This window comes from Physeter macrocephalus, chromosome 16, assembly GCF_002837175.3.
Source record: "Physeter macrocephalus isolate SW-GA chromosome 16, ASM283717v5, whole genome shotgun sequence".
NCBI lineage: Eukaryota > Metazoa > Chordata > Mammalia > Artiodactyla > Physeteridae > Physeter > Physeter macrocephalus.
In genome coordinates this window covers 71672393-71684386 of record NC_041229.1, presented here as the reverse complement: position 1 = coordinate 71684386, position 11994 = coordinate 71672393, and the positions used below count along the sequence as shown (strand labels likewise).

The 11994-nt window shown below is 47.4% G+C and overlaps 1 protein-coding gene across 10 annotated transcripts in view; it reads left to right on the top strand.

Annotated features, from left to right (window-relative positions):
• ABCC8 (ATP binding cassette subfamily C member 8) overlaps window positions 1-11994 on the top strand; it is a 77240-nt gene that overhangs the window by 23984 nt on the left and 41262 nt on the right. For 9 of the 10 annotated variants that reach the window (XR_003683637.2, XM_028501252.2, XM_028501248.2 and 6 more), the window contains exons 8-10: window positions 2876-3031; window positions 7722-7856; window positions 8187-8349. Coding sequence is in view for 9 of the 10 variants with exons in the window: in XM_028501252.2 (XP_028357053.1) it covers window positions 2876-3031; window positions 7722-7856; window positions 8187-8349 (454 nt within the window). In the remaining variant the exon portion in view is untranslated. The remainder of the gene's footprint in view (window positions 1-2875; window positions 3032-7721; window positions 7857-8186; window positions 8350-11994) is intronic. The other variant, XM_055091573.1, reaches the window with a different exon arrangement.

The window sequence follows — 11994 nt, the reverse complement described above, 5'->3', positions numbered from 1 at the left end:
GGGCTTTCTCTAGTTGTGGCAAGCGGGGGCCACCCTTCATCGCAGTGCGCGGGCCTCTTACTATCACGGCCTCTCTTGTTGCGGAGCACAGGCTCCAGATGAGCAGGCTCAGTAATTGTGGCTCACGGGCCTAGTTGCTCTGTGGCATGTGGGATCCTCCCAGCCCCAGTGTTTTCATTAGAATTTGGTTCCACTGTTGGAATGGAGAGACCCAGTGTGATAGCGGTTTAAATAGGATAAACGTTTGTTTTGCACATTTAGTCAGGGCTGATGCGGCAGCTATACAATCATCAGAGACCTTGGCTCCTTCTGTAATGTTGCTTTGCCAGCCTTCTTACATGCCCGTGTTTTCATTAGAATTTGGTTCCACTGTTGGAATGGAGAGACCCAGTGTGATAGTGGTTTAAATAGGATAAAAGTTTGTTTTGCACATTTAGTCAGGGCTGATGCGGCAGCTATACAATCATCAGAGACCTTGGCTCCTTCTGTAATGTTGCTTTGCCAGCCTTCTTACATGACTTTGTCTCATGGTTTAATGTGACTATTGAAATTGCCACTATCGTGTCTACATTTAAACCAACATGAAGAAAGATGGGACAATAGGAAGACCTATTGTCTTTTCAAATCATGATGCGGAAGTTGCACAGATCCTCTCCCATCCCACTGGGGAGAAATTGGCCACATGGCTATACCTAGAGAGGCTAGAAAGTGTGGTCTTTATTCTTTTTCTTTTCTTTTTTTTTGGCCACACCACGCGGCACGTGGGATCTTAGTTTCCCAACCAGGGATCGAACCTGCGTCCCCTGCATTGGAAGTGTGGAGTCTTAACCACTGGACCACCAGGGAAGTCCCTGGTCTTTATTCTTGACAGCCATATATGCCCTGCTAGAAATTCTTCTTACAAAAAGAAGAGAATGGATAGTGGGGGACAGGTGGCAGATTCTGCCATACCCAGCAATTCCCATGAAGTCAGTAGAACACTAGGAAGTTGTGACTAAATCCCAAAGCCAGCTCATTCTTCAGAAATGTTTCTCAGCATCATGAACATTGATTGGTCCTCTGGGAGCCAGGATCAGAGGCATTGCAGAAAAGGAACTGTGAAGAGAAGGGTATAGCCTGGGCTGGAGACTGTCTGGGTCCAAACTCTGGTTATCTTGGTATAGTCCATATGAGTGGCACCCCCTGGAGTTGTATAGTGCACAGCTTGTGAAGCTGTCCATCTCCAGTGGTTTTTCATTTCCTCATGAATGTCATCAAGTGAGAATGGTAGAAAGATCCCAGGAAAATCTAAGATCCTCTAAGACTCGTAGGGGTTCAGATCTAGGAGAACCAAGCTATTGCTAGTTCAGAAAAACCTCTCTAAAATCCCAAACTCTCTCCAGACCCCTCCAGTGACAGGCAGGCATGTATCACCACAAACAGCAGCCAATTTTATAGTCAAGCAGTTTTGTAATTAAATCTACTTTCTATTTCTGTCATAAATCACACACTAGCCCAATGTTTTCCAATTATACTAAAAAGCCAAATATGGTTTTTTAATGTATTAGCATGTAATCATTTTTATTAAACTGTCTGAATCTTTTGCATGAATTCATTATGTCCCCGAAAGAAAATGCTGGCATTAATTATGGGAGCAAATTAGAAAAAAACTTCTTCCTTTCAGAGATTTACAGAAATTTATAGATAAGGGTTTATGTCTTCATGAGTTTGAGAACAACCACAGTTCTTGCATGAAGAGTTGTGAAGCAAGATTCCTGTATTATATATAATTTTTGACATATACCAGGTTTTGGTCGTGTAATTCTCTGTATCCTGGTCTTAATAATGCTTTATTTGATAGTTTACTGTATGTTCCTACTTCACTGAAACTAGATTTATTATTATTCTTTAAAGACTGATTGCACATAACTTAGGATGAGCATAGATCTGTCAAAAAATGTCATTGCCATTATATTAAACCTTACCCATGGTATATATAAACTCGAAAAAGACAGAACAAGTTCATGCTTTAAGCAGACCTGACCCACGAAAAAGCCTGGCTTTACACAAAAGATGAATTAAGGGCTGGGAATCCACCTTGCAACAGAATGCACAGTAGAATTTCATTCAAGAGCAGGCATCCCTAAAAGGAATGCATTTTTCCTTGTTTAAGGGCACAGAGCCTGACAATTGCCATCTTACTGGGAGGCACAATCACCGTGCACATAGAGCTTTTAGGTTCGGAGTTCACAGGGAGCCAGTACCATGGCTGCTCCCCATCTACCCTGGGGAAGTAGAACAAGGTCCTTGGGGTGGCCAGACTCTGGACAGTGCTGGGGCTGATCGACACAAGCATTTGTCTCACATAAGACCTTCCCAGGCTGAATCCTTGTTTTATTTAAAGGCTCATTTAAGACAGGACTTGGCCCCAGAGCATACCCCCTTTCCCGGTTGAAGAAGCCGCATTAAAACAGATGGCTGCCACCCTTCATCATTTTTATGGCTCTAAAGTGTGTTCTCCACGGACCTCCGGTAAATCAAGAATACAACTGGACGTGAAAATCTGCTTTGAAGATTTAAAAGCTAATTAAGTCCTGTCTCCAAGGGAAAGGCCTTGCTTGCTGGGGAAGTAGCTTGTCATGCTAGCACAGATTCCTCACATGAATGCTGCCTCTCTGACTTGCTTGAACTATAGTCAAAGCCCTTTACCTCTCTGAGCCTTAGTTACTCCATTTGTAAAACTGGAACAATCATGCAGTGCCCTTTACAGAGCTGCTCTGGGGCTCCATGGGGGAATGTCTGAGAAGCCCCTGGCACTTTAGAGACACATGGCATCTGGGGTGGTGATTAGGATGTTGATAATGACAAATGTGAAACACTCTGCTCTCATTTCCAGACCAAAATTTACAATAAAATTATGCACCTGTCCACCTCCAACCTATCCATGGGGGAAATGACTGCCGGGCAGATCTGTAACCTGGTAGCCATCGACACCAACCAGCTCATGTGGTTTTTCTTCTTGTGCCCAAACCTCTGGGCTATGCCAGTACAGGTAAGGGATGTGTGCTTTGTTGGGGATTGGGGGACACAAAACCAGAACCCGCTGGTACATGCCCAGTGGCCAGGAGCTCACCATCTTCCATTCCTTGTTTGCCTGTACCTTCTATCCCCTTGGGGTCTCCATGGAGTGTATGCCTGGGTGTCTATACTGTCTTATACTCTGCAAGTGGCCTAGCCATCTCTCTTGATGATCAGAGAAGGCAGTGTCACTAAGACTTTTAAAATGTAGCCAACCTTAAAAAAAAAGTATAGAATAATCATGTGTGGAACACTTTCACAGACATTAAAAGTTATGTTATAGCAGAGTACTTAATTACATTGAAAAGTGTCCACGATGTATTTTTAAGCAAAAAGAGTAAGTTAAAAATAGTATTCACAGTGTGCTTCCTGCTAAATTGGAATATACACATGTATATATTTGCACAGATTCACACAGGAAAAAAAAGAACTGAAAGTCCTCGTGGTGGGATTACAAGTGATTTTTATTTTGTTTATGCGTTTCTAAATTCTCCAATAAGCCTGTGTTAATTTTGGGAAACTAAAACATGGCATTTCCTAAAGCCAGGCAACTTTTGGGACTGGCTCTGGAGGAGGCACATTCTCCCCCAACAGTAGAATGAGAATCCTCGGCACGGTTTACCTGACTCCTGGCCTCGTCTGCTCCATCTCCCATCTGGAGCTCTTCCACCACAGAGTCTGTGATTCCTGTCCTGTGCCTGAAGATGCATCTTCACTCTGGTGCTCAGGCCAGAAGCTGAAATCCAAGATCCATTCCCAGAGGGCCTGCAGGCTTCACGGGGGATGCCTGGTATAGCAGAAAGTGTCTGGACTTGGGTGAGGCAGGCTGATTCAAGTACTTAACCTATCCGAGCCTCGGTTTCCTCATCTGGGAAAAGAGGATGATTCCTACCCTCTGGAGGTGTTCTGATGATTCAATTAGATAATGTAAGCAAAGCACCAAGCACAGTGCCTGGCATAGAGTGGTCACTAAGTAAACATCAGAGCCCTCTAACTTGCTCACTTTGATGTAAGCACATTACCAATCCAGAATCCATTGCTTCTTGGGATGTAGATTCCATAAACCTTAATCTAAAGTGATTTTTATTGGTCTTCCTTACCTGTAAAGTTTATATGTAAGAGACACTAAAGAAAAACAGAAGGAGAGGCTTGCATAGGGAGGCAGCTAGAGAAGATTGGACGTAGGGCAGGAAATCTGATGGTCCTTTTTACAGGAACAGCCATACACACCATTCCCTATTACCGCTGACCAACACCCAGAACCCTGTACCCCCCCCTCCACTCTGCCAAGATGGATCAGTGACTACAGAAACTATAGAAGGGCCTGGAGAGCTCATCTAATACAGTCATAGCCTTTTATCGTTTCTCTTGTGTTTCCTTGAACAACACGTTTTGGAAGATTTTGTCCACCAGACCTGCTGCATTGTTATGGTTACTATTATTTTATTTTTTAAATTTTATTTATTTATTTATTTTTATTTATCTTTTTTTTGGCTGCATTGGGTCTTCGTTGCTGCGCGTGGGCTTTCTCTAGTTGCGGTGAGCAGGGGCTACTCTTCGTTGCGGTGTGCGGGGCTTCTCACTGCAGTGGCTTCCCTTGTTGCAGAGCATGGGCTCTAGGCACACGGGCTTCAGTAGTTGCGGTGCACGGGCTTCAGTAGTTGCAGCACATGGGCTCAGTAGCTGTGGCTCGCGGGCTCTAGAGCGCGGGCTCAGTAGTTGTGGCGCACGGGCTTAGTTGCTCCGTGGCATGTGGGATCTTCCCGGACCAGGGCTCGAATCCATGTCCCCTGCATTGGCAGGCGGATTCTTAACCACTGCGCCACCAGGGAAGTCCCTGGTTACTATCATTAATAGTGTTTATTGCACATGTACCATTGCTAACAAAACTAATAGCTGATAGCCCCTGCCCTGTGCCTGGCCTGCCCAGCCTGTCTCACTTGTGTAATTAACTCTCACAACACCGGGGTTGGGGGTGGGGTGGGGGGGATGTGGGGGGAGATTAGGTAAGAATTTTTACCTCCACAAAGTACTTACATTTCCTTATTTATCATGAAGTATCATTTGATTTTCTGTTTTAATTCCTCAAAGACTGTACCTTTGCCCTTATAGCTTTGACCAGCCCTCAAGACACAGTGTTACCACGGGAATTGATACAATTCCTTCGACCAGGTCAGGATTCCATGTGGAGCCTGGCTGGCCACAGGGCACACGAGGCTTTTGATGGTACTGAAATTAGCTCAGAAGCCCCTGTTCCTTTGTCCCCAGGGGCTCACCCTGATTTGTAATCTTTTTTATTCACATATACTTTTTTAAATAACAGTTTTATTGAGATATAATTCACCCATTTAAAGTGTACAATTCACTTTAGCATGTTTACAGAGTTGTGCAACATCATCACAATTTTAGAACACTTTCATCACCCCAAAAAGAAACCGACATCCACTGGCAGTCACTCCTCATCCCTGCCCCCAGCTCTAAGCAACCACTGATCTACATATACTTTTGAAAACCTAATGAAACTTTCTTCTCAGAAAAACAAATGTGCATTCACTCATTTTGCCTACAATTTAAGGGGCTTTGTGGGCCCCCTTGAAGCTATTGACAACCATGTCAAAGATCTTGACCATAGTGGGGACCTCTGTGCTTCCTCATGCCATGGGCATCGGAGGCCCAGAGAGGGCAGGGACCTTACCCTGGGCCACACAGTGAGCTGGTAGCAGCACCATACCCAGGTATCGCCTTTCTGCGGTTCCCTAGTGACAGAGGTCCCATGAGGCTTGTTTGTTTGTTTTTAAGAAGGAGGGTCAGGGACTTCCCTGGTGGCCCAGTAGTTAAGACTTCGCCTTCCGCTGCAGGAGGTACTGGTTCGATCCGTGCGATCCCTGGTCAGGGAGCTAAGATCCCATATGCTTGGCAGCCGAAAAACCAAAACATGAACAACAGAAGCAATATTGTAACAAATTCAATAAAGACTTTAAAAATGGTCCACATCCAAAAAAGATCTTTAAGAAAAGGTCAGCCACCTTGTCTCCAGCTAAGTGTCAGGCACTATTCTAGGTTCTCATCATATATATGTTCATTTAATCTTCACAACAGTCCTGCTAAGGGGACAATTAATATTACCATTTTAAAAATGAAGATGCTGAGATTCAAGATTGCACTGCCAGTAAATGCTGGGACTGCATTCAAACTCGGCTGCAGACTCCTGGGACTGTGATCTCCCCACCAGTACATGAGATTGCTTTCCTAGCCTGAGACTAGGAGATAAAATAGTCCTTTTATTCCCCACACTTGCTTTGCACACTCAGAATCCCTGATTTCTGGTATGTTCTCTCACAGGGTCCATTCAGACCCCTGCAGAAGGGCAGAGGGGACAGAAGGGTCTGGGGAGCGTGACAAAGGGTGGCTGAAGTGTGAGGAGGAGGCTGGTGGCAGTAGAAGTCACATCCCCAGCTCTTGCCCCAGCAGCTGCCAGCCTTGGAGGTGGTGGGCGTGCAGACACCGACGCCCAGCCGGGGCCCTGGCAGTGACTCTGGCAGTGCTCTGAGAGCTTCCCTGGTATCCTGCTCTACCCAACCTGCTAAACAACACCCCGACTGCCTCCAAATGAGGACAGCTAATGGGAAGAGTGGATGCCAGGGATAATTTCCCAGAAGGATGATGGGAGTGGGGACCAGCAAGAGTAGGAAGGTTTTTCATCTCCTAATGTGCTCCTCTGTCCATCCATGCCAGCATTTAACATCAGTTAAACACTGGGAGGCAGGTGGTAAAGGGGTCGTTTACCAGCCCCCTAGGAACCTGCTAATGCAGGAGGCATTCTCTAACTAATAGACATAACAGAGCCACCCACCCACTCTTTGGCCCTTGAGATGGTGCAGGAGCTTAGTGCCAATTTGGTGTAGGGCTCAGGGAGTGCAGGGCCAACCCAGACACACTTTTGTTTTCAATTAAGGAAGACTGCACATCTATTGCTCTAGAATAAGCCCTGAATTTAGAAGCGTCTGCCTTTGAAGGCAACCTGAGAAATTGTCATCTTGATGCTTTGGGGGCTGGCAAGAGTAATTTATACTTCTCATAAATATTCAGAAGCCAGCTGTCATTTACATAAAGCTAGAAACAGAATGAATTCTCTTTTTAGAGGATACCTACCAGATTCACTAAAAATTAAAGACAACAGGAGCATAAGGATGAAAAGTAAACTCTTAGACCCTGGACTGGTTTTGTCTGGCATGGATGCAGCTATTTTGCCCCTTTGCTCACATATCACTTTTTTCCAATGAGAGTGAACCATCAACCTTGAAAACCAGCAAACAGAACAAAAGGTGCTGTCACTCACTGTGCAGACTCAGCTCTTAGACCTCCATCTGCAAAAGTAGACATGGAGAGAGTTAATGCCTCCGCCAGCCCTGCAGATAAATGCAGTTAGTTACCAGCCCAGAAATTCTCTACTTGTGTGAGAGCCCATCATGTTAATCCCCCCTTCTGAAATTGCTTTGTAACACCTCCTCCTCTTTGCCCCAAGAAACTTTTGAAAGCTGGACACCAAGGTATGTCCCACTTTAGGGCACTGGGTTACGGGGTGGGAAGGGGAGGGGTGCCAATACCCCCTGGCAGGGAAGCCCCCAGATCAAAGGGAACTCATTCCCATGACCCTCCCTCAGATCATCGTGGGTGTGATTCTCCTTTACTACATCCTTGGAATCAGTGCCTTAATTGGAGCAGCTGTCATCATTCTGCTGGCTCCAGTCCAGTATTTTGTGGCCACCAAGCTCTCCCAGGCCCAGCGGAGCACGCTGGTAAGTATCTGTAGGTGTGCATGCGCCCCCTTTTCCCATCCTTCCCCCATACTGCTCCCTCTCCCCTTACATTAGTGGGTCTCCTCACTCTTCCCCCAGATGTCACCAAAACCCCCCCACACACACACATCCACACTATGATTGACCTTAAGCAGGTCACTTCAGCTGTCCAGGCCTCGGTTTCTTTGTGAAATGGGATTAATGGAGCATCCCCGAGGAGACGGAGGCTGGGCGTAGGCTGTAAAATGGTGAGGGCATTGACTCGCCTCCTTCCTCTTGGGTGGGATGGGGGCAAAAGAAGCCCTTCTCTGACTCAGTGACCCCTGGCAGGAGTATTCCAACGAGAGACTGAAGCAGACCAACGAGATGCTCCGTGGTATCAAACTGCTGAAGCTGTACGCCTGGGAGAACATCTTCCGCACGCGGGTGGAGATGACCCGCGAGAAGGAGATGACCAGCCTCAGGGCCTTCGCCGTCTACACCTCCATCTCCAGTGAGTCCCTCGCAACCAGCCAGCCCTGTGTGCTGCTGCCTACATGCCAGGCTAGGGTGCCAGGGCTGGGGGAGGTGGTAGGGGTGGCAGAAGTGGGAGACTTTGAGAATCATCCCCTCCAGGAGAGCCTCAAACTGTCTCTTGTAGCTGCCATAAGTCAGTGTTCTTCAGCCATTTATCGAGCAAACGTACGTATTGAGAGCCTGCTACGTGCAGGGCCCTGGGCTAGCCCTCAAGGTACAGTGATGAGAAAGATAGATGTGGTCTTTGATGTCTTATTAAGCTGATATGTTATTGAAAGGCAGCAATAAATGAATAAATAACAGCAGTTTTGAATTCTCCCAAGTGTGAGGACTTCTTTTCAATAAGTCAGACTGAGCTGCCAGTGCCTTAAGGAAGCTACAAGGAAGCTTTCCTCTACCTGGGGCCATGAGAGGTAGAAGAATTTCTCTTTAAAGAACAAAAGCTCAAGCTTGAGGTACTCACAGGTGTAGGGACTGAATTTACATTAACCAAGTGGTTTGGGAACCCCAAGCCCCCAAAATAGAGAAAAAAAGACCAAAACTGGTAAAACTCCTATGGTCCCAGAAGACACACATATTAAAACCATTTTCCAGAGAACATAGGACTCCAGTGGCAAATACTCATGTTAAACAATGAGCTGATAATAAAGAAATAAAAATCCTCCAGAAAAGATGTACCACCAGAGTGAGAGTCAGCAAATAGGAGAATTAGTTCCTCAATACCTCGAGATGATAGAATAGTCAGAAAGAGGTAATAAAATAAGTGCTTTAGGGGAACTCCCTGGCAGTCCAGTGGTTAGGACTCCGTGCTTTCACTGCTGAGCGCCCAGGTTTGGTCCCTGGTCAGGGAACTAAGATCCCACAAGCTGCACGGCATGGCCAAAAAACAAAACAAAATAAAACCAACAAAATAAGTGTGTTAAAATAATTAAAGGAAGGCACAAAGCAGCACAGCAAAAAGTAAGCCAAAAGAACTTCTAAAAATTAAAAATTTAGTTACTGAAATTAATTCAGCTGGCCCCCTGGTCAGAGTGGGCATATAGAGGTCAGGTGATGGATGGAGTCCTGGCCCCAAGTTTATCTCACAGTTGGTCTAGTGGTTCCATGGATCCACCCTTTTGTGGTTACTGCCCAAGTGCATAATTGGGCTGTAGATATTTAGCAGCTAGAAAACCTCATTCTGATTCCCTGATCTGTCCAGTTTAAGAGCCATTTTGGTAGGAAGGGCCAAGAGGAAGGCCCAGAGAGAAAAAAATAAAAAAGAAACAAAAAACAACTCAGTGTACAGGTTAAATGAATTAACATAGCTGAAGAGAGAATTTGTGAATTAAAAGATAGATCTGTGGAAATTACACAGAATGTGGCAAAGAGAGATAAATGGAAAATGTTTTTGTAAGTTGGGAGAACCATTTTATAGATGGGAAATTGAGGCCCAGAGGGGGGCATCTTCCTGAGGTCACTTCTGAGGTTAATGGCTTGGCTCAGACTAGATCCTCTGGAATCTCTTAGACTCCCAGCTGTTTTCCACCCAGAGCCAGGAACCCAAGTGGGGTGAAGGAAACTGAGGGTACAATGGGCACCATTTTCAGGCTATTGTCTCTGAATAGAAGAGAAACAACCCAGCATGGGCTCTGACGGGAGGGGGAAATAGGGAAGGAAATTAAGAGAGGTAGACGCTACGACTACCCCCCCTCCGGCTGAAGTTGGTTCTCTTGGTGTGGCAGGAAGAGACACACCTGTGGGCATGGCAGTGCTGGGTAGCAGTGGAGGGTGCACCGGATGTGTCTCCCAGAGAGGTGCATGGAGAATGAGGTGGTCCCTCAGGTCATCTGTGTGTTCCTGGCAGTCACGTTGCCTAGCGAGGGGGTCTGGTGGGCTCAAGTGGCCAGCGTCCAACCTGAAGGTTCTCACAAGGTGGGGCTTGCACTGAGCACTTCCTTGTGTCCAGTCAGACCATGGCGTCCTGGTCCAGGCACCAGTGGCCAGGCCACCCACCATCATGGCACCAGCCATGGCACCCTTCTGCAGAAAATCCTGCTAAGAGCTGATGTTCTCAGAATGGAGCAATGCGCATGGCAGTCTTCCCAGATTCTTCACCAAGACACTCCAGGTTCCTCAGCCGTGACCTTGTGGCCTCCAAGCCACAAGGCTTGGAGGGGCTGAGCCTCCCCAGTGCTGAGCCTGGGCTGAGCACTTGATAGGACAGGAGAAATTAGGCAGGAGCCTCTGGGGAGCTCAGAGAAACCAGTGTCCACACCCTAGGCCCTCTTCAGCCTCTCTGTCAGCTCTGCTTACCCCTGAGCCTGGTCGTGGTAACAGTAACCCCACGCTGTGTACAGACCCGTGAGTTACAGACACCTAGCTTCCAGACACCCCGCTTCCAGACACCCCATCAGGGGGAACAGCTGTTGAGGTGGGGGAGGTCTTCCCCTCCTGGCAATAACGTGGCAGGGTGAAGTAGGGCGGGTTCACTGTTGCTATGACAGGAGAGAGGGAAGGGAAGCTGTAAGGAAATTGGGAGCACTGGGTCCCCAAGATTCCTAACAGCAAAGTAGGGACAACCTCTGGTCATACAAGTGGGGGCAGGTGGCAGCTACTTTGCTTCTAAGAGATGTATGCTTATTTCCTGCAATCCAAACTTCAACCCGCTGGGACATGTTTCTTATGTAAACAACATCATAAGATGCCTAGGTTCCCAGACTAGCCCACTAAGCCTGTCTAGTAGGTGCTTTTTGTCCTATGGGGCCCCCAGAAGACAAGTCATGGCTTTGTGAAGGGTCTGGAGCCAGGAGGACCTGGGGCAAGGAGGCTCCGTGTTGTCAAGAGCTGAGATGACAGTGGCTCTGGAGCTAAACAGGGGTCTCCCCAGGGCCCCTCACCTGTCCAGTACTTGGTGACCTAGAGAGATAAACAGAGCAGCCCAGGCTGGTCCCTGGAAGAGGGCAGAGGAGGAAGGGGAAGAGCCCTCTGGGAGAGAGCGCTTTGAAAACCAAGTGCTGTTTGCTCTGTGTCCGCCCCTCCTGGGATGGGTTTCTCTGTGTTGGTCGCGGCTATGGGATGGGGAGAGACCGGGCGTCAGGGTGAGGGCACCGCCAGGCCACAGTTATATGCTCTGAGTGGGTTTTCATTTACCTCCTCCTGGACTTCCTGCCTTACTGCTCTCTGTCACCCAGAATCAGGACACAGGTCATTAAGCTTGAGGTAATGGGGCATCCTTCATTCTTGCCTCTGGCACCAGCCATGGGGTCCTGTCGCCGCAAAGGAGCCCTGGAGTCACGTGTCCTGATGGGGCCCATCCTGGTGCTGCCTGCTGGGCTTTCAGTCTGGTCATTGTACACCAGGCAGACTGTCAGGCAGACAAGGTTACCTCTGACACCCTGTCTGATGGTCTCACGGTGGCATCACTGAGAGCTCCTGCTTGTGGAGCCCTGAGCTGGTGCATGCCAGGACAGAGCAAGGGGGTGAAAAGGAAATGATGCAGTTTATCTGCCATCATAATCCAGAATCAGCATTTCCTCTCGAAGAAAAACAGATGTGAGTTACCAGAGGGTGTTAAGTGAGCCCTGCCCTGTGTTAAGCACTGGGAGGGACGCAAGAGACCAAAAGATATGCTCCTGTTCTC